The sequence below is a fragment of the Mauremys mutica genome, chromosome 1, assembly GCF_020497125.1.
Source record: "Mauremys mutica isolate MM-2020 ecotype Southern chromosome 1, ASM2049712v1, whole genome shotgun sequence".
In the NCBI taxonomy this organism is placed as follows: Eukaryota; Metazoa; Chordata; order Testudines; family Geoemydidae; genus Mauremys; species Mauremys mutica.
In genome coordinates this window covers 360,290,272-360,313,631 of record NC_059072.1, presented here as the reverse complement: position 1 = coordinate 360,313,631, position 23,360 = coordinate 360,290,272, and the positions used below count along the sequence as shown (strand labels likewise).

Genomic DNA, 23,360 nt, shown 5'->3' with positions numbered 1-23,360 from the left:
CAGCATTGGGACAGACATGGAGCTGAGCTGCCTAAATGAATGTGTATATTAAACCCAGTTCTTGGAATGTTTGCTGTGTAACTATATTGGGTTAACTATTGGGATGTTTATGTTTTGGCTGCATTGTATTAAATCAGTATGGATCTTCTTATTTTAACAGCAGGCTGCTGGAAAACAAGAGGAAGGGAAGAAACAGCTGAAGATAAGCCATCTCTCAGTAAGGACTTCTGGGAGGTTGAGAGACAGCACTGGAACTACAAGCTGAGAAGAGCTTATATCAAGGCTCCAGCCAGGTTAGTGTTTTGCCAGCGCTGGGAGTCTGTGCAGAGGTGGGTCAGCTGTTGCTGAGAAAATTTTCAGACTGACAGGCACAGTCACCACTGGGGAAGTCTGAAGGCCCTTGGCTTCCCTAGGTGCCCATCAGAGAGGGAGGGCTTGGGGTCAGATGTGTACAGATTGTTCTTTGTTTGAAAACCCTCTTATTTTCCCATGTTACACTTTATTCCTATTGTTCAGATTAAACTGTACTTTGGTTCAAGAAGGCTGGCTGGTCACTCATCTCACCACTAGTCACAGACTCCCAGAGGGAAGAACCATAGGTGCCGAACCCAATCAGACTTGCTTAGCAAGCACAGTCAACCCACAATGTGCTGTAGCCCAGGGAGGATCACAGGATTCCACCCATGACATGAAAGGGTATGAGTCCTATCATCTGGCACTTGAAGGCCAGAGATGCAGGTACCCCTGTAATTCTGAGAGTTATCTATGGGGCAGAAATGCTGAAACCCTCAGCCAGTCAGGATATAGTAATACGCCCTATGAGACCTTTTACCACAGAGCAACGCAGCTCTGAATTCCTGCATTCACAATCAAGCCAGAAAATAAAACCTTTGAGAATGCATTTGCCGATGTGATTTCCAGGAGCAAATAAACCCGAGGGGATTTGGGAACTAGTCACTGACTTTTTGTGGGGTCTTCTCTCCCTCAACCCCTGGCAGGATCAGTCCCAGAGCACACAGCACCTCTAGAAATGGGACCCCTGGAGAAATACTTACTTGGGGATCAGGGTTTAAAAACTCTGAGCTCACTTTGAATGTCATATTTCTGTGGAGCTTTCACAACCCACCGTGGACCATGGGCAGATGTAGGGGAGGAGTTCCCAAGTTACCTATTTCTGCCTGCCATCCAGCCCGTCACTGAGTCATCCCAACAGATGACTCCTCTGTCGCTGCACAGAACATCTGCAAATGGGAACAGCTTGCAGCCTTTATCTTTCACTTTGCATTTTAAAGTTACTGAAACCTGCCAACTTACCCAATTCCTGCTAGAAGGGGAGCCACTGTCACCAGAGGTCTTCACCTTAAAAGACAAGGAGTCATCGGAGAGGCTGCATGGGCAGCAGGCAGTATCTGTTCAGACAGGGAGGAAACTGTCTTTATGAAGCATGTCTGCACATTCCCTTGGGGGGACTTGGCCATGAGGGAACCTCAGCTGCTTCGCTTAGTGTGCACCAGCTGTAACCCCCCTCACGGCTAATGGCAAACTGAAGGAAGTCGAATCACAGGGGATGCCTGGTGATCTTACCCACCTGGACTGCAGCGCAAGCCCAGCTGCAAGCTCTGCTCCTGAAACTCATACTTGTCATCATTGTTCATATGCTTCTGATTAGCAACATGGCTACCTTGAGGACAGCCACGTGGTAATGATGCTACTGCCACAGCTGTGATCCTGAGAACATAAGAAAATAAGAATGGCCCTCCTGGGTCAGACCAAAGGTCCACCTAGCCCAGTAACCTGTCTTACAACAGTGGCCAGTGCCAGGTGCCCCAGAGGGAATGAACAGAACATGTAATAATCATGTGATTCATCCCCTGTCACTCATTCCCAGCTTCTGGCAAACAGAGGCTAGGGACACTGTCCCTGCCCATCCTGGCTAATAGCCATAGATGGACCTGTCCTCCATGAACTTATCTAGTTCTTTTTTGAACCCTGTTATAGTCTTGGCCTTCACAACATCCTCTGGCAAGGATTTCCACAGGCTGACTGTGCATTGTGTGAAGAAATACTTCTTTTATTTGTTTTAAACCTGCTGCCTATTAATTTCATTTGGTGACCCCTAGTTCTTGTGTTACGAGAAATAGTAAACAACACTTCCTTATCTACTTTCTTTACACCAGTCATGATTTTATAGACCTCAATCATTTCTCCCCTTAGCCGACTCTTTTCCAAGCTGAAAAGTCCCAGGCTTATTAATCTCTCTGTCGTCAATGCTCCCGGTGTGGTGCTCTGCTCTGTTCAATGTTGATATCAATCAGCTGCGTGTGTGTGTTCCCTCTGTGTGCTGCCCTGGCTCTGCAGATCTCTGGCACAGCAGACCTCGAGAGAAACCCCAATGACCACAGACTCTAGTAAGGTACGAAGTCACCCGGGCCAGGTTTATTGTCAAACGAAGCACAGTAATAGTTTCCCGTAGACTCTACTCTACAGGACATGCTACGAATATGTGCCCCCTGGCAATGGACTCAGCTCAGTCAGTGGCAGGACTCTCCACTGCCCCCTAGGCTGGACAAAGACGTCCACTCAGGGATGCATTATTATACACAGGTACAAACAAGTTACACATCACTCCTGACGTATTGAGGTGCAACCCCTCTACGCAGTAAGGTACAAGCCCTCTACGTAGTAAGGTGCCGCCTCTCACATTGTACATGTTGGTTTGAACAAAACAACTCTATCCATCATATTACCCTTTTGGCCCTGTCATTGGGATGGGTCAGCCTGTTCCTTGTTATCTGTGTGGAGTGTACGAGTATGCGAATGTTCTGATATCTTGTGTCCAGTACCTTTTAGGTATGTCTCTTTTTGCAGCATCAGCCCTTTCCTTGCCAGCTTCTGTGAGCAGGGCCTGCCTCTGGCTCACAGCTTCACTTTGCTTTATGTTGGCAAAGTCCTGACCATTACTTTAGTTCAGGCCTTAGGCCTCATACAGGGCCTCTGATAAGGGTTTACGTTTCAGGGACTCCTCTTACTAAACTCTCCTCATACGGAAGCTGTTCCATATCCTAATCATTCTTGTTGCCCTTTTCTGAACCTTTTCCAATTCCAATATATCTTTTTTGAGATGGGGAGACCACATTTGCACACAATATTCAAGATGTGGGGGGACCATTGATTTATATAGAGGCAACATGATATTTTCTGTCCTATTATCTATCCCTTTCTTAATTATTCCCAGCATTCTGTTTGCTTTTTTGACTGCTGCAGCACATTGAGTGGATGTTTTCAGAGAACTATCCACAATGACTCCAAGATCTCTTTATTGAGTAGTAACAGCTAATTTAGATCTTGCTGCAATAAATTAATAAGAAGAATAAGAATATAGAACCACATTTCTCCCCCCGGCAGCCTTCTTTCCTGTATTACAAACCCAGGTGCAGGCCAGAGAAGGGCGATTCCACAAGACTCCATAGATGGAAATTTCCTTTGATTATTCCAGGAGGGGTGGTCCCTTCCCTTTTCCTTGAACAATGAAAAGGGGGACTGAGGATCCAGGGATCCCCTTAGTTAGGCACATTTCTCAGTGATCCACTGATAGCTAGGCCCCCCACCCATAATCTCTGGGCCTTCACAACTGGTCTAGGAACCTCTCCAGCTCCCTGCTAGCACAAGTTCATCAGAGATGTGCTACCAGGGCCTGTCACAATAGCAATTTGTAATGATGCTGCCTTTTATGGGACACGACTGAGAGTGTCAATTCAGGACAAATTGCTTAGAGCAGGGCAGTCACAGCCCAAGGCTGGGAGTCCTTTATTACTAAGGCACGTCAAACCGGCCAAACAGAGAGGGCTTCGGACTCATCCCACTGGCTAACCAGAAGTCATAAAAGCAATTCTTTCAGACACTCCAGCTTCCCTGTATCACCACCAGCACCACTCCTTGTGGGGATGAATGGTTATGAAAACCAATACCCCAGTAAAAAAAAAAAAAAAGGTTCTCCCAATCCCAAAGAATCAAACCAAGCCAATATACAAGTCAGATCTTACCCACAAATCATGCTGTTGCCAATCCTTTAGAATCTAAAATCTACAGGTTTATTTATAGAAAGAAAGAAATAAAAATGAGAGTTAAAATGGGTCAAATGGAATTAATTACATTCAGTAATGGCAAAGTTCTTGGTTCAGAGTTGTAGCAGTTATGGAATAAACTCAGGTTCAAATCAAGTCTCTGGAACATCCACAGATGGGATGGATCATTCAGTCCTTTGTTCAGAGCTTCAGTTTGCAACAAGTTTCCTCCAGAAGTAAGAAGCAGGATTGAAGATGAAATGGAGGAGATGCAGCAGCATTTTATAGTCTCTTGCCATGTAGCCTCTGTTTTCTTTGTTCCAAAGACAAGCTACCCAGCACATGGAATGGAATAACCTTAGAGTTCTGTCCATAGGCTTGTCCCTGCATACCTTGCTGAGTCACAGGGTCTATCTGCCTTGTCTCAATGGGTCAGTTGTACAGCTGATGGTCCTTAATGGGCCATCCAGCAGGCTAGGCAGAGCTGATACCAACTTGTCTGGGATATCACCCAGAAGCACAGCACAAGTTTGAAATACAGACAGTATAGAGCTAATACTTATAACTTTAAATGCAAAATGATACATGCATGCAGAGAGCATAATCATAACCAGCAAATCACAACCTTTTCATAGACACTTCACATGGCAAGCTTTGTACAATATTTGCTGCAAATGTATAACAGTGGTAGCAACAATGATCTATACGGTCACAGTTTCTGTCAATAACATCACACCACTGCCTGCATGATCTGCTGAAGGGGCATTGTACAGGGTGGAGGGGGCTGCACAGAGATGGTTAGGTTAGAGGGCTGGTTAGAGTAGCTAACGGGCACAATACCTCAGCCATAGACTGGTCGGGAGGTTTCATGCCGAGAGTGCAGCCATAGACTCTATCAGTGCAACCACAATTTATGCTATGAGGGAGAGGCAGATCAAAAGCCTCCAATTTCTCTTGGGGATCCAGGCAGCTGCAGCTGGGCAGCATCATGGCAGCTGAGCTTTCAGAGAAAAGTGATCCATTTTCTATGAAAAGTCACCCCAAAAAAATAATGAATGAAAATAAAACATTTTCGTTTGGGTCAAAATTTTTCATGGTGGGGGGAAACTCTCTGTTTTTCAGCCCAGCTCTGGCTCAAACAATGAGCCTCTATCTCTCATATTGCAGGATTACACCCCTAGGTGGCAGCAGTAGCTCCCCCATCAGCCTCCCAAAGAGATCAACCCCTGGACCTCTGTTAGGTGGCTATGCCATTTCTATAACACAGGAAGCCCCTGGAAAAGGCTTGTCTTTAGCAGACCATACATGAGTGGAATAATTTAAAAGCCGAAGAACGGACATATTGGATCAGACCAATTTTTCATCCAGTCCAGTTTCCTGTCTTCTGACAGTGGCCAGTGCAGGTACTTCAGAGGGAATTAACAGAACAGGGCAGTTATCGAGTGATCCTGCGGCAGATTTCTGTTACCAGTCTGCCAGTGGCATCAGTTGATCAGGCTGATGCCTCAGGATCGTTTGGGGAGGAGATGACATAACACACCAAGTGTCTAAATTTTAATGCTTTATTAATAAAATAATAAAATCACAGCAGAGAGTGCTGGAAACACTCCCACATCAATCAGAGGAAGAAGAAAACTGTTAATGCCCCAAACCCTAATCCACTTTCATACTCGCACACACACGGCCCAGACTGGCCAAATTTGGGTGCAACATAAGAAGAAGGGGGAGGAAGGGTGGACGAGGGGGCTGTCCTGGGCCCAGGCCGTCCAAGGATCCACTGTGCTCTCCGAATTGCTCTAGCTCTCAGGAGGGTTTTAAGTCCTGGGATTCTTTGGGCATGTTCCATTTCACGACCTCTGTTCCTGGTGCTCTTTGTGCCAGTCCAAGCCACTTTCTGTGGTCTCTTTCCCTTTCCCCAAACACCCCGGCTTGGCCCCGCTCCCTCTCTTGTCGTCCCATCTGTGTTTTCAGATTCTGCAGCCCTGGGCTTTGTTTTCTTCTTTGCTGGCCTTGCTGTCTTGCAGGTGCACATCTGTGCAGTGGGATTTTTTCTCATGGCTGCTCGGGCAACTTTCAAGCCCCCGACTTTCTCGGCTCGCAGCCAAATACCAGCTGTGAGCTACAACCTTGGGCTGGCTGAAGTGTTGAATTAACTCGTTCTCTGGTCTCTTCTTCTTCCCCCACCCCTTCTCGGCCTCTCGTACCCTGTAAAGGAAACTTCCACTCCCCACTCGCACACCTTTGACCCTCCCCAAAATGCTTTGTGATGCTTGCAACAGCGTTAGCAATATACAGTGCTGATCTGCCTTCCCAGGGGACACCTTGAGGGGAGGGGGCCATTGGGTTGTGACAATCCATTCCCTGCATCTCCTCCCAGATTCTGGCAGTCAGGGTTTTAGAGGCTGCTTCCCTGACCATCTTGACTAATAACTATTGATGGACCAATCATCCATGAAGTTATCTAATTTTTTTTGGACCCGTTATACTTTTGGATTTCACAACATTCCTTGTTAATGAGTTCCTAAGGCTGACTGTGCGTTGTGTGAAAAAGTATTTTCTTTTGTTTTTTTTAAACATGCTGCCCATTAACTTCATTGGGTTCTTGTGAAGGAGTAAATAACACTTCCTCATTCACTTTCTCCACTCCACTCATGATCTTAAAGACCTCTATCATATCCCCCCAAATCCCACACCCCATGGTGAGAGGAGCCCTGGACTATCTGGAGCCTCCCCCACCCCAATCTGCTCCGTGCCTCCTCTCCTGAGACCTCAAGCCACACCATGGGAAAAGCTTGTCTCTTCCTAAAGAACCTCAGTTGTTTATATGTGCCATGCAGGTTCCAGGGCAGCTGAGGAGGTGGTTGTGATGCTACCCCCATATGATTATGATATAGTTATGATGCATCTTGTACAAAACATGTCTTGTGAGGTGTCTGTGGAAAAATTATGGTTTGCAGAATATGATGATCCTATTTGTGTGCATGTGTCCTTTTTGTATCTGAAGTTATGAATATTTACTATGTATCTGTATTTCAAATGTACTTACACTGGGTGACACCCACTAGGAAAAAATGCTTCCAGTCAGGACAGGTGGTTATAAAGAGCCTATTCAGGGAATCTTTTGCTGAAACCCCAGAGGGAAAGAGTAAAGTCACAGAAACTGCTCAGGAAATGGGATACTGTCTCTTTAATGCCTCTATAGCCGTGGAAAACAGTCTGCTACGGGGGTGGGTGTGGTTGAGACCCATTCCTATGGCCTGGTGCCCATTTAATTTCGGCTTGAGTAGGGACTGGGAGTGGCTGGCTCACTACAAAAGCAATTTTCCCTCTCTTGGTATTGACACCTCATCATCAATTATTGGGATTGGACCATATCCACCCTCACTGAATTGGCCCTGTCATCATTGGTTCTCCACTGGTAAGGTAACTCCCTTCTCTTTATGTGCCAGTATATTTATGCTTGTTTCTGTAATTTTCACTCCATGCATCTGAAGAAATGGTTTTTTACCCACGAAAGCTTATGCCCAAATAATTCTGTTAGTCTTTAAGGTGCCACTGTACTTCTCATTGTTTTTTTATGACAGTGAACAAGCACTTTCACAGGGATGAAATACCAGCTACTAACGGGCTCTTTATTATAGTAGGGAAAGGTATAACAAGAACCATTGGCTGTAAACTGAAGCCAGATAAATTACATTTGGAAATGAGGCACCCATTTTTAAACACAACTGTGCTTAACCAGTGGAACAAACTCCCAAGTGAGGTGGTGGACTCTCCTGATCCCTCCAGACAAGGCCTGCACGCATTCCTGTAAGAGACGCTTTAGAGGAACACACGTGATGCGTTAGTCAAACACAAGTCATTGGGCTCAATACAGGGGTAACTGGGTGAAATTCTCCAGCCTGTGCTATACAGGAGTCAGACTAGATCGGTGGTTCTCAATCTTTTTTTATCACACCCCCTTCTTTGTGTCTGTAAGAGTTTATGCCCTCTTAATACATATACTCGTTCTTACTATACCTTTCCCTACTATAATAAAGAGCCTGTTGAATAGCCCTGTCCACAGCTGCTGCAGCGCCAATGGATCACGCAGCACCCAGAGCGCTCAGGAAGGGATGTTTAACCAGAAACGGGACAGTGACAGGCCAGGTGTAATGGGAAACAGCATCCACATCCCTTCTCTTTATTGACTCTATAGGCAGGAATTCTGAGGTTAGAGAAGCCACTGATACAGCTCTTTATGGGCCAAAATCCCACTGGCCCCCCAGCTCTCCACAAACACATCCACTTTGTAAATGCTGTTGCCTTCCTTCTACCAGTGCAGTAGCCTCCCTCACCAACCCCTCTTCCATTGCTCCAGGCCTTAGCCCATTCCATCTTGGATGTATGGGTCCGGGATGGAATAGGGGGCGTGTGTTTTACACGGCCCGTGTCAACAGTGCTGGAGTTAGCTGATGAACTCACTGTTCACTTAAGGAACACCCTGATTATCCTCGCACGAAGGTGTTTGCTTTTCACGCTGTACACGATTGGGTTCATGAGGGGTGGAACCAGCACGTAGATGTAGCCTAGGAAAATCTGAAGCAAGTGAGAAGAGCTGTTCCCAAACCTGTGTATCACAGTCAAGCCGATATGTGGTAAGTAGAAGAGCACAATGGCGCACAGGTGGGAGACACAGGTGTTCAGGGCCCTGAGGCACTCCGCGTGGGACGCGACACTCAGCACAGTTTTGAGGATCATCACATAGGAGACAAAGATGAGCAATAAGTCCAACCCCACCGCTAAGAGTTTAATAGACAAGCCATAGATGATGTTGACTGTGATGTCAGAACAAGCCATCTTCATGACATCCTGGTGCAGGCAGTAGGAATGGGACAGGACATTGGCTCGACAGTATCGGAACCGTTTCAGGAGAAAGGGGAGTGGGAATATTAGGACCACGGATCTTAGCACAACCACCAGTCCCATTTTAGCTATTCTCATTGGGGTTAAGATGGAAGCATATCTTAGTGGGTTAGAGATCACAATGAAGCGGTCAAAGGCCATCAAGAAGAGAACGGAAGATTCAATGTATGAAAGAGAGTCGATGAAGAAGAGCTGGGCGAAACAGGCATTGAGGCTGATCTCCCTTGAGTTAAATAATAATATCCCCAATGTTGTAGGCATGGTGGATACTGATAAGCCAAGGTCTGTGATGACCAACATGGAAAGGAAAATGTACATGGGCTCATGGAGGGTTCGATCTGTTTTTATAATGAACAGAATGACTGAATTTCCTACTATTGAAATAACATACATTAGGCAGAATGGGACAGAGATCCAGAGATGGACGTCTTCCTGCCCAGGTATCCCGGTGAGCAGAAACACTGCAGAGTTGAATTTGGTGTCATTGACACCTGACATAATGTCCTGGGCAGATCCAAGGTGTTTTGAACTTTCCTTCCTGAAAGGAAAAAAAACAGGAGACTAGATGATATTTAATGAAACATCTTTCTTCTCTCAGTACAAGTCTAGAGGTTCCCAGGAGCTCAAGGAAGATTAGGAAAAACATAGTATTGGATATACACCACTGATAGGAAGACAGGCACTGCCAGACTGGATCAGACCTGCAGTCCATCTAGCCCAGTATCCAGTGGCCAGTTCCAGATGCTGCAGAGGTAGGTGGAAGAAGCCCCAAACAGGCAGCTATGAGATAACTTGCTCCAAGGGAAAATTTCTCCCTGACATCCACAAGTTAGGCATATTTTGTGGTATAAATCAGGAAGGTTTAGAGCCCTCCCAAGACTTTTTAAAAAGAATCCTCACTAATGTAATTGAATTTTCTAGTTACCCATATAAACATTCCGTTCCTCTTTGAATCTTGCTAAATTCTTCCCCCCCCCCCGATCCCTTGTGCCTGGGATTTCCGCAGCACCTCTTTAGCACTGTGTGATTTTGCAATTGTGACCTTCCCACAGACACCCATTCTGGCCTTCCACTTCTGAGTGTGGTCCATTGTATGATGACATGAACCTAAAGAAATGGCCGGTTGAAAACGGTCTTTGCATCTGTGTGTCCTTGACTGAAGATGTTTATAAATGTGTTTAATATTTTATATATAAAATTTATATATAAATTTCTCCACTCCTGACACTTCAAAATTATGCCACTGCCTCTTTGCAGTACATGAGATAAATTCTTATTGCCATTTTCTTAATTCAATAATATTGACTTCAAGTGAGTCACTTCAGATCTACGTGTGTAAATTCAGTCAGAACCGGGTTCTATTTATTTTCCCTTACCAGATGCTCCTGGAGATATACTCTGACCCCAAGAATACCTCCAAGAGAGCTGAAGTGTTTCCTTGGCCAAAGGTGACTGAAGCCAGAGAGTCTGATCATCCTACAGCCTTCTTTTCATCCTCACAGGACCTGCATCCTCTCACCATGAGGCATTTTTAGATATCTGGAAAGTTAACAGAGAGTTACTTCAGCCAGGCCTGGAAGGGGATGGTATTACAAATGGGTGAATAGTGAAAACACTAGGTTTACACTAATATCCAGCTGAGTCTGCAAATTATCCGAGCAATGCTCCTGTAAGAGGTGACGGGTGTAAGTTACATAGAACCACTATTATACTCCCCTTTACTAAACCTCAGCTCTACTCTTTGCGGAAACATAGAGCAGCGGTTCTGTTCTCTCAGGAATTTTTGGAAAGTCTTGCACGGGTACTGCAGAGGGATTGTGTTCATGACTCTAAATGTAAGTGTTAGAAACAGCTACTGATCAGTTACCAAGAGACAGTATCATACAACTAGTCACTAGAAATGATTTCATAGCATAAATCCTTTGCAAATAGTATGTGGAGAACTTCTGATATACTTTCATAAGCAAAAGCCATTAAGCAGTAATGTTACCACTGCTCCTTCCTGTAGAGATTCTAACAACTCTGCTGCCGGCTTTCAATATACAAAAATGTCATGAAATATTGGTTTGTAATATCTGTATTACAATGAAAAGTTTTGCCATAACATTTACACATCTGTACTTTAGCACACACGTGTCAACGCATTCTTTCCCCTCTGATCGTCTTTCAGAGATGATTTCTCAGGTTACAGTGGGACTTAAAATGTAGCATCTCTCATCGGGATTTCTTCAGAACCTGAAAAGATCCCAGTGTCTCAGCCCTCATTCAGTCGCTTGTCAGCAAAGAAAAGTCTAGTAGCTCCTCTGTCCCTGGGTTAATAGCTGACTGGTTCTCCTCAGGTTCTGTTCTGTCAGTCTGTAGCCTGTATCCAGAGTGGTAACAGGCATTGGGGTCAGGGTAGAAAATAGCCATTCCCTGAGTTCTCACTCTCTAGTACATAGTAACCTCAGCACTTATTATTCAGGCATGATGCAGTTAGTGCCTTTCAAGGTCAAATGCATGAGTATTAATGGAACTGGAACTTCATTTCACACAGGAAAGTCGTCTATTATGCTCTCTTGCTCTCTCTCTCTTTGACTGTCTCTGCCCTGTATTCATAAAATCCTTAGGACCCAGAAACAGCATTGTGACAGACATGGAGCTGAGCTGCCATAATGAATGTGTCTGTTAAACCCAGTTGTTGGGATGTTTGCTGTAGAGCTACATTGGGTTAACTATTGGGATGTTTATGTTACGGCTGTATTGGGTGAAACCTGCACGGCTCATCTTAGTTTAGTAGCAGGATCCTGGGAAACAAGCAGTATGGGAAGCAACACCTCAAGAAAAGCCATCGCTCAGTCAGCACTTCAGGGAGGTCGAGAGACAACACTGGAGCTACAAGCTGGGAAGAGCCTATTTCCGGGCTCCAGCCACATTACACAGCTTGTTTTACCAGTGTTGGTAGCCTGTGCAGAGGTGGGGCAGCTGCTGCTGAGAAGCTCCTCAGACTGACACACACAGATACCACTAGGGATGTCTGAAGGCCCCCGGCCTGCCTGGGTCCCCACCAGAGTGGCAGGGTTTGGGGGTCAGAGATGTGTACAGATTCTTCTTTGAAAACCCTCTTATTCTCCCATGTTACACATTATTTCTACTGTTCAGATTAAGAGTATTTTGGTTCAAGAAGGCTGGCTGGTCTCTCATCTCACCACTAGTCACAGACTCCCAAAGGGAAGAACCACAGGTGCTGAACCCACTGTGAATTCCTGGGCAAGCACAATAGACTCGCTCTGTGTGGTAGTGCAGGGCCCAGTCTGAGGGTGGGAGGATCGCAGGATTCCACCCCATGGGAGGGCAGGGTCTGAGTCCTGACATCTGGCACTTTGGAGACCAGAGCACATGGCACCTCTGTGGTCTGTGATAACAAGTCTGATAGGGCATATGCTAATTTTCTGACTGGCTTAGGGGTCTAGAATCTCCTCAGAGCTACAGGGCACCTCTAGAAATGGGACCCCTGGAGAAATCCTGACTTGGGGCATTGGGGATTTATCACTCCAAGCTCTCTTTGAAAGTCAGTTTTCCGTAAAGCTTGAATAACGCACTGTGGAGCATGGGCAGATGTAGGGGAGGGGTTCACAAGCTACCTAGCGCTGCCTGCCCCCAGCCCCATTACTGAGTCATCCCGACAGCCGACCTGAGTCCTCTGCCTCTGCACAGAACATCTGCAAATGGAAACAGCTCGCAGCCTTTCCCCTTCACTTTGCATTTTAAAGATAGTGAAACCTGTCAACGTACCCAATTCCTCCTAGAAGGGGAGCCGCTGACACCAGAGGTCTTCACCGTAAAGGACAAGGAACCATCAGAGAGGTAGCACAGGCAGCAGGCAGTATCCGTTCAGACAGGGAGGCAATTGACTTTATGAAGCATGTTGCATATTCCCTTGGGGGCCATTTGGCCATCAGGGAACCTCAGCTGCTTGGCTTAGTTGGCACCAGCTCTAACCACCATAACAGCCAATGACAAACTGGAGGAGGCCAAATCACAGGAGACGAGAGGTGATGCTACCGAATTGGACTGCAGCAGAAACCGAGGTACAGGCTCTATTCCTGGACTCGGGGCTTGTCATATCTGTTTGCATGGTTCCAATTAGTCACATGGCTACCGCGATGCTGTCACAGCTGTGATTTTGCTAAAATAAAATAAAATAGAATAATAAATAATAGAATAATATAGGACCCATTTTCTACCTGGCAGCCCCCTTTTCTGCATCACAAACCCAGGGTGCAGGCCAGGGGTGTAGATTCCACATGGATCTGTACATGGAAATTTCCCTTGGATAGTTCCAGGATGTGGATTCTTCTCCCTGAGGAATGAAAAGGGACCCAGGATCCAAAGTTATGCACAGATCTCAGTGATTCACTGGTACCTAGGCCCACCCACCATCTCTGTAACTCCACAACTGCTCTAAGACCCTCTCCAGCTCCCTGCTAGCACAGGTTCATCAGAGATGTGCTACCAGGGCCTGTCACAGAAGCCACTGCCCATGGGATCTGCTGAAGGGGCCTTGTACAGGGTGGGAGGTGTAGCCTGATTTGGGGTGGGTTAGTAGGGACAGTGGAATTTATCCACTTAATTTAGTTTTATTTAATAATTAATTTTCTAATTAATTAGCAATATAATAATAATTAATAGATATTAATAATATGGGTATGGCTCGCCAATATGTGTGATCAGAAGATAAATTTCGTCTTGAATGAGGCTTCACAGAATTTATACAGGGAGATTGGGGTATCTGACAGGAAATTCCACTGAGACAAAATTAGTCAATCAAGACCTTTTATTTAAAATCAATGAAACAAGAAGTAAATGCAAAATGTTAAAAGCAGTTTGAGATTACAAAGTTACAAAATATCACAGTTCTTTAAGAGATATAAATCTATGATAATACACAGTTCTAAATTCACTCTGTGCAGTAGCACTAGAGTGTTCATACCTCTGATAGATAGAGGAAGTGATGAAAAATGGTTATGAGCTTTAACCCTATAATGCTTAGAGGTAAAGCAGAAATTAAAGTCCTTTTTATACTTACAGCTTTGAAAAGAAATAACCCCACGACTTATCAGTAGTTTGACAGCTTTCGTAGGTGTAGGCAGGGTGAGGCGATGGAAGATAGAAAGATGTATCGCCTGCCTAATGGTGGATTGTCACCCTTTTTATAGGGAGAAATCCTTCCTCCTATGCCCAAATTTGTCTTTCCCCCACGGAAATGTTAGGGTACCTATCCCTCATAGGCCAACTAGATATGCGTATGAGTGACAGATATGTACGCAGTCTGTGGTGTACGTGTGAGATTTGTGGGCAGAAATCCCCCACTTTTCACCCTATCTAGGTGAAAGGTTAGCAGACATTCAAAAGGTCCTCAGACATTTACGTGGGTTTGTATTCTATTATTACTTTTCTGAGTAAGGGTCTTAAAGGTTGCTTTCGGCGTCACGCAGGAAATTGGCCAGACTGTCTGGCCTGGATGTCTATCGGTATCTTGCATTACAGCTTATAAAAATTCTATAATCTATGCAGCCTACACACTTTTATCAAAAAGACATTTTATACAGACCAACAGATTAATCCTCAGGGCTACAGAGGAGCTGCACAGAGATGGGAGGGCTGGTTAGAGAAGCTGATGGGCACAATACCCCAGCCAGAGACTGTTCGGAAAATTTTGACCTTTCCAGACCCAGAGTGCAGCCAGAGACTCTGTCAGTGCCACCTTCATTTATGTTATGAAGAAGTGAGAGATGAAAAGCCTCCAGTTTCTCTTGGAGATGCAGGCAGCTGCAGCTGGGCAGCATCATGTCAGCTGAGCTTTCAGAGAAAAATGATCCATTTTCTGTGAAAACTCACCCCAAAAAATGGATGAAAAGGAAACATTTTAGTTTGCTCAACATTTTTCGTGGAGGGAAAATCTCTCTGTTTTCCAGCCCAGCTCTGGGTCAAACCATGAGCCTCTGTCCCTCGTGCTACTGGACCACACCCCTAGTTGGCAGCACTAGCCTGCAATCAGCCTTCCACAGTGAGCAGCACCTGGACATCTGCTGGGGTGGATACGCCATTCTATAAGAGAGGGAGCCCCTGGAAATAGCCTGTCAGCAGCAGCCCATCCATCAGTGGAACAATTAAAGTATATAATAACGGCCTTGTTGTGTTGAACAAATGGTTTGTCCTGCCCAGTGCAGATACTTCTGAGGGAATGAAGAGAACATGGAATTATCAAGGGATCCATCCCCTCCGTCTCCTCCATTTTGGCTAATTGATGGACCTTTCCTCCATGAACTTATGTTATTCTTTTTTGGACCAGTTATACGTTTGGCCTTCACAACATCCCTTGGCAATGAGTCCACAGGCTGACTGTGCATTGTATGATAAAGTACTTTCTTTTGTGTGTTTTAAACCTTCTGCCTATTAACTTAATTGGGTGACCACTGATTATTGTGTAGGTGAAAATAACACTTCCTTATTCATTTTCTCCACACCGCTCATGATTTTACAGACCTCTATCATATCCCCACTTTGTCATCCCTTTTCCAAGATGAACAGTCCCAGTCTTTTTAATCTCTTCATCTGGAAGTTGCTCCATGTCCGTAAATATTTTTGTTACCCTTTCTCTGTACTTTTTCCAATTCACATACAGTATATATATATATTTTGAAATGGGGGAATCAAAACAGCACACAGCATTCAAGATGTGGGTGTGCCATGGATTTATACAGAGGCAATATGGGATTTTCTCTCTCATTATCTATTCCTTTCCTAATGGTTCCCAACATGAATGGTGGGTGGAGCCCCCCTTCGGGGAGGGAGGTCCCCTTGGCCCCACACCTTCTGCCAGAAGCTCTCCCCCACCACGGCTGGAGCACTGAACCTCCCCATCCTGGAGAACCCAGGGCCTGCCCACCACCAATGTCTGTAGCCCTGATCTCCCCTCCTACACCTCGTGGATGGAGGAGCCTTGGGCTGGACAGAGCCCCCTCAGCCTTTCCGTGCCTCCCCTCCTGAGACCCCAATCTGCCCCACGGGGAAAGTATGTCTCTTTCTGAAGAACCTGAACATTTTAAATGTGCCATGCATGTTCCAGAGCAGCTGAGGAAGCAGTTATGACACTGCCTTCAGTATTCAGCATAGTGGTATCATTATGATATGATTATGATATCATTATAATGCATGTTGTACAAAATGTGTCTGGTGAGGTGCCTATGGAAATGTTATGATTTGCGAAATATGATAACACTATATTTATGCATGAATCATTTTTGTATCAGAAGTCATGAATATTGACTATGTATCTGTATTTCAAATGTAGCTACACCTGGGCAAAATGCTTCCTGTCAAGACAGCTGGTTGTGAGGGGCCTATTCAGAGTAATGGGACATTAAGGGAAACAGTAGGTCTGAGGGGCAGCTTATCCCCACATCCGGTGACCCTTCCTGAGAATGCTCCAGGCAGCCTATGGATAATGGCTGCTATGACTCAGCAGCGCATGCAAGGACATGTGACCAAACCACATGACACGAAACTCCATTTTGGTATGTGTATTTTTCCAATATATAACGCAGAGTGTGAGGCCATTTCTTGGCCTCACTCCCCAGACAAGAGAACTCCTGGAAACACCTGAGGAACAAAGACTGAATGGAGGGAAGTGCTGGTCCCAGCCTAAAGGGATTTCTAGCCTGCGTATGGAAACTTGGTGGACTGCTTGTTTCATCAGTCAGGGTGAGAAATTGGTAATTCACCTCCAGCCTATCTAGTATGTTAGGCTTAATTTATGTTTTTTTGCTTATTTGCTAGGTAATCTACTTTGATCTGTTTGCGATCACTTATAATTTCTTAAAATCCATCTTTTTGTAGATTTTTTTTATGCTTTATCTTTACCAGCATGTTTTGGGTACAGTGTCTGGGAAAATCTCAAGTCTATGTACAAAGGCTGTTGCATATCTTCCCCGCAGCAGGGGGAAAGTGACCTCTATTAATGAGCTTACGCTGTACAGACACCAGTGCTGAGCAAGACGATACAATTCGGGGTTCATACTCAAGAAAGGGAGCAAGGTGGAGAAGCTGGGAAATTGGCTGTTGTCTCCTGGCTTTCTTTGAGAGGCTTAGGTAAAGCACTCAGGCAGCTCAGCTGGTTTTATGGCACTAACTGCTGTCGTGTTGGGTGATACCAAGGCTTGCAGAGGCTGGCTGTGTCACCAGCAGAGCAGTGTATGATTGGCCAGCCCAGCTGGAGGATTGAGGGGCACAGCAGTTCCCACAGCTCCCAGACTGCACCGTGAGGGTGACAACTTGTCACTGTGGAAAGTGTTATACAGCTTCCACTATTCATCAGTAATCTCCCTGAACCTGGGAAGCTAAGTACCACATACTGCATCCTCGGCCACCTTGGAACCTGCATGTGCATAATAATAAGCAAAAACTTCCCTGTGTAAATCCCGCAACTGGTGGCCAGCATCCACAGCTGCACCACTGGAGTCTTAGCCTGTCCTGACCTATTACATCCTCCGACTATGGTTCTCAATATTCTGTTAGCTTTCTTTGACTGCTGCTGCACATTGAGCAGATGTTTTCAGAGACCATCCACAATGACTCCAAGATCTTTTTCCTGAGTGGTAACAACTAATTTGGAAACATCCTTTTGTATGTAAAGTGGGGATTAAGTTTTCCAGTGTGCATTACTTTGCATTTATCAACACCGAAATTCATCTGTCATTCACCCAGTCACTGAGTTTTGTGAGATGCCTTTGTAACTCTTTAAGGTCTGCTTTGAATTTGCGATCTCCCATCAGCACTGTCTAGCGTCTTCAGTTTTGTACCTGAGACCATTGCTCCTTGTTATGTCATCTGCCACCACTTGGAACCACAGGCTTGAGTGGATCATTATCTTGGATGAAACTTGAACAAGTTGCTCCTCTGAATGCTGACAGGCACTTAACCAGGACAGACGCTGGCCAAGAAGAATTGGGATTGTCACAGTAAAATTGGGATATATGGTCACTTTATACTAGGTCCTTTTATGTCCTGGGGGCGAATCTCGCAATACTCCCACTTTTCGAGCTGGGAACAACATCCCACCTATGATTAAAGTTTATCACCAAGCAGCTCTGACTGGACACCTCAGTCACTTCTGTAGGGAGTTTGTGACCAGGGCTATACAGTCACCCCCACCCTCCTTAAAACTAGGAGGTTTATTAGCAAACAGCACAAAGCTTTAGAGAAAATGGTTATAAAATACCAGGCAGCTACCATACGTCTACGCTCATCTATCTCACGTGTCACTCCAAGCTAAGGTAGACAGGCTTTGCTCTGGAGACAGAGAAACAGAACTGGCCCAACTTTTAAACTTCTGGGAAGCCAAGGAGTTCTTGGGGCCCAGCTTATTTTCCCTGTGTCTCTGAGAGCATCTTCCCATCTGTTTGCCCCTTTCTTTTGGAAGAAGACTTTGGAAACCAAAGTGCTCAGCAGTGTCCTTGTTTCAGGGCCAAGCTGTGGAGTTGACTTTTGCCTTAAAACTGCTTTCTCCCAGCCAGATTGTCTAAGATGAGTCTCCCATGGCCATTGCTCCATTGCTTGTCGGTTAGACCAATTCAGCCTCTATGGCTTGCAAACGCCGCTCTGGTGATTGTGCTGAAACTCCCGTTGACCCCATGACACTCCAACACTCCCCTCAGAAATCCACTACCTACCCCTCACTGTCACCCCCGAGCACCCCCACATTTGCCACAGACACCAAGGTGCTGGAGTCATGGGGCTTCCCAGAAGCAGCTGTCACAGGAGGCTGTGGTAAGAGGCCATTTATAGACAAATGTCAAAGTTGTTGTTCTGTGGGACACTGATTCGCCCTGATCTTGGGGTCTCAGAGTATCTGAGCACCTTGAATGTATTCATCCTCCCACCACTGCTGTGAGGTAGGGCAGTGCTGCTACCCACCTGGGCAGAGGCTCAGAGACAGCCCATGGCTTGCACACAGGCACACAGCAAGGAAATCAAACCCAGATCTATTGAGTCGCAGAGCAGTGCCCAGAGAACAGTACCAACCTGCAGACAGCGGGGATGGCAAGGAGCCAGTTACAGTGGTTTGATTTGCTGGCCTGTTCTCCCGCAGCCTCAGGGGCTGGGCTGACCTCCACCCATTGGTAACAGCTTCCAGGAGCACAGCCCACTCTGGCCAAATCCGTGAAGATAGGGACCACCCCAGAGTGCCCATTTGGGTACTGAGGTAACCTTGCATCACCCTTACATTCCTTATAAAGTCCTTGCATTGACTTACTCTCAGCCTGGGATACTTAAAACAAGATTCCCCTTTGCGGGGTTGCATTTATTCAGTCTTCTCCAAAGCACAAGGTCTCCTACCCTCCAACGTGACCACTCTCCTTTACTCATGAATACTCTATCATTCTTGTTGCTGGTGTCTGCATTGCTTCAGACTTTCCACTTCCCCTGGGGCTCTGCCTCCTGGCCACACCAGAGCTGGGCCATGGTAAGAGCTTCTGTGATGTTCTCTGATCAAAATATGACCATATATCTAGAGATCACTTTGGAATCACTGTTCTATATTTGAAACAAATCTTGTACAACATGTGACATGTAAGATGTCTATGAAAAAGTTATGATTTGCTGGTTATTGTTGTGCTATCTGCATTTTGTATTTGAAGGTTGGCTCTATACCCTCCAGCCCCACTTCCTCCTTTACTCACAAGTCCTCCGCTCCCCCTCCCCGACCTCCTTGCTGAGGTCTGCACTGGTTTAGGCTTGTTGGATCCCCTGCTCCACCTTTTCCCCTGAGGCCCTGCCCTCTGCCCAAACTTCAATCACCCTGACATTTGCTGAGAGAGCAATGCAGCAATGCACAGACAATCCAGGAAGTTTTTGGAGTGTGCTGGGGACAACTTCCTGGTACAAGTGACAGAGGAACCAACCAGGGGCTGTTCTCCCCTCTATCTGCTGCTTACAAACAGGGAAGCATTGGTAGAGGAAGTAGAAGTGGGTGGCAACCTAGGCAGCAGTGACCATAATATGGATGAGTTCAGTATCCTGACAAAAGGAAGAAAGGAGAGTAGCAAAATACGGATCCTGGACTTCAGAAAAGCAGACTTTGACTCCCTTAGGGAAATGATGGGCAGGATCCCCAGGGAAGCTAATATGAGGGGGCAAGGAATCCAGGAGGGCTGACTGTATTTTAAAGAAGCCTTATTGACGGTGCAGGAACAAACCACTGTGAAGTGCAGAAAGGATAGCAAATATGGCAGGCAACTAGTTCTGCTTAACAGTGAAATCTTCAGTGAGCTTAAACTCAAAAAGGAAGCTTACAAGAAGTGGAAATTTGGACAGATGGCTAGGGACGAGTATAAAAATATTGCTAGATAATGCAGAGGTGTAATCAGGAAGGCCAAGGCATCATTGGAGTTGCAGCTAGCAAGGGATGTGAAAGGTAACAAGAAGGGTTTTTACAGGTATGTTAGCAAAAAGGTCAGGGAAAATACGGGACCCTTACTGAATGGGGTAGGCAAGCTAGTGACAGGTGAAGAAATAACTGGGCCACCCATCCCCTGTGGAGTATCTGGGGCACCTCACAGTGGTTCTAGCTCCCTGGGAAGCTTTTATCATAGCCCGGCTCTGGCTTCTGGCCTGGACAGTGGTTGGAGCCTCAGGTAATGAGGAGGAGCAAGTGGTGGGGTCTTGGAGGACGAGGTGGGGCACAGGAAGGGGCCTTGGAGGAGCAGGGGGTTGGGCCTCAAGGGGAAAGAAGAGTAGAAGGGTTGGGTCACAGATGGGATGGGTCTCTTGCATGTGTCCTGCTTTTACCTTTTGAAAGGGGTTAACCTACAATCAGTGGGCTGGGCTGGGATCAGAGAGAGCTGTGCCTCTTTTGGGGAGATGAGGAGAGGTAGGTCAACAGATGATGTCACTCAACACTTTATAAAGTTTTTCCATATGGCAAGAACCCTTTGTTCTAAGCTAAGTACCCAGACCAGTTTGTGGCGAAATACAGGTACCAAAATGGAGTTCAGTGTCATGTGGTCTGATCACATGCCCATGCATGCTCTGCTGAGTCACAGCAGCCATTACTCAGAGGCTCACTGAAACGTTCACTGTCCCTCTTCCACTCCTTGACATTCCTGGGGAAGAATAAACCGAGGGGAGGAGGAGGGAATCTGAGCCTGAGTCTCTTGCCAGGACTCCTGTGTGTTAGATCCTCCCTCACACACGCAGCTCTGCCCTGCCGCTGTGGAAAGTGGGTTCAGCAGGTGCACGGGTGCAGATTCATCAATGGGGAGTGGGGGCTGCGTGAATGGCTCCTCCTGGGACTCAGTCACAAGCCCCTGGCTGAGGGCGTAGGGGAAGGGTGGGTGTTCGTGCCCCTTGAATAGCCCCTGTCCACAGTAGCTGCACCTCCATGGATCACGCAGCATCCAGAGCGCTCAGGAAATACCAGAACTGTGACTCCACAACAGCTCTGCAGCTTTTTTTCATGGCCCGTGGATATTTAACCAGAGACAGGACAGTGCCCAGGCAGGTTTAATGGGAAACAACATCCACATCCCTTCTCTTTATTGACAGCATCAACAGGAATTCAGAGGTTGGATCAGCCACCAGTATGGCCCTTTATTAGCCAACATCCCACTGGTCTCCCGGCTCTCCATGAACACCGTCAATTTATAAATGGTGCTGCCTGCCTTGGTCTCCTTTCCCCATGCACTGTCCTCCCTCACCAGTGTTTGGGGTCAGCCCCACTCCCATTGTTCCAGGCCTTAGACCCCATCTGACCCTCTCTCTACAGAGTGGAGATCAGTAGCTCATGTTGTCTTGGATTTAAGTGTCTAGAATGCAATAGGTGACCCGTGTCACCAGCACTGGAGCCAGGCGATGAATTGACCCTTCACTTGATGAACATCCTGATTATCCTCGCACGAAGGTGTTTGTTTTTCACGCTGTACACGATTGGGTTCATCAGGGGTGGGACCAGCAGGTAGACGTAGCCCAGGAGAATCTGAAGCAAGTGAGAAGAGCTATTCCCAAATCTGTGTATCACAGACAAGCCAATCTCTGGTATGTAGAAGAGCAGTACGGCGAACAAGTGGGAGACGCAGGTATTCAGGGCCCTGAGGCTCTCCGCGTGGGATGTGACACTCAGCACAGTTTTGAGGATCATCACATAAGAGAGAAAGATGAGCAATGAATCCAACCCCACCGTTAAGAGATTAATAGACAAGCCATAGATTCTGTTGACTGTGATATCTGAACAAGCCAGCTTCATGACTTCCTGATGTACGCAGTAGGAATGGGAGAGAACATTAGCTCGACAGTATTGGAACCGCTTCAGCAGAAAAGGGAGTGGTAATACTACGACCACCCCTCTTAGCACACACAGCAGTCCCATTTTGGCTAACCTCAGTGGAGTTAAGATGGAAGCATATCTCAGTGGGTTACAGATTGCGATGTAGCGGTCAAAGGCCATCAACAAGAGGAAGGAGGATTCCATTACTTGAAGCAAGTGGATGAAGAACAGCTGGGCAAAACAGGCATCGAGGCTGATCTCCCTAGAGTTAAACAAGAATATGCCCAGTGTCGTCGGCATGGTTGATATTGATATGCCAAGGTCTGTGTCGGCCAACATGGAAAGGAAAATGTACATGGGCTCATGAAGGGTTCGATCTGTTTTTATAATGAATAGAATGACTGCATTTCCTAATATTGAAATAACATATATTAAGCAGAAGGGGATAGAGATCCAGCGATGTACGTCTTCCTTTCCAGGTATCCCAGTGAGCAGGAACACTGCAGAGTTGAATTTGGTGTCATTGACAGATGACATAATGTACTGGGCAGGTCTGAGGAGTTTTGAACTTTCCTTCCTGAAAGGGAAAAAAACAGGAGACTAAATGATATTTAAAAAGATACCTTTCTGCTTTCGGTGCAAGTTTAGAGACTCCCGGGAGCTCAAGGAAAATCAGCAAAAACATAGTCTTGGATTTACACCAACAACAGGAAGATAGGCACTGCAAGACTGGATCAGACCTACATTCCATCTAGCCCAGTATCCAGTGACCAGTTCCAGATGCTGCAGAAGAAGGTTGGAAGAAGCCCTGAAATAGACAGCTGTGAGATATCCTGCTCCCAGGGAAAATATCTCCATGACAGTCACTAGATAAACATATGTAGTGGTGTAAATGAGGAAGGTTTAGAGCCCTTCCAAGACTTTTAAAAACAATCCTCACTACTATAATTGGATTTTCTGGTTGCCCATATAAACATCCCGTCCCTCTTTGAATCCTGCTAAACTCTTGGCCCCCTTGATATCTTGTGGTCGGGAATTCTGCAGCCTACTTGAGCACGGTGTGATTTTGCAATTATGACCTTCCC

The 23,360-nt window shown here is 46.1% G+C and overlaps 2 protein-coding genes across 2 annotated transcripts; both read right to left on the bottom strand.

The window, feature by feature from the left end:
- Positions 1-8,531: 8,531 nt before the first annotated feature.
- LOC123374346 (olfactory receptor 51G2-like) lies at positions 8,532-9,467 on the bottom strand. The gene has a single exon (XM_045024217.1). It carries the CDS (start codon positions 9,465-9,467, stop codon positions 8,532-8,534), a length of 936 nt encoding a protein of 311 aa, XP_044880152.1.
- Positions 9,468-21,876: 12,409 nt separating this feature from the next.
- LOC123355225 (olfactory receptor 51G1-like) lies at positions 21,877-22,812 on the bottom strand. The gene has a single exon (XM_044997451.1). The coding sequence runs from the start codon at positions 22,810-22,812 to the stop codon at positions 21,877-21,879; it is 936 nt and encodes a 311-aa protein (XP_044853386.1).
- Positions 22,813-23,360: the final 548 nt, after the last annotated feature.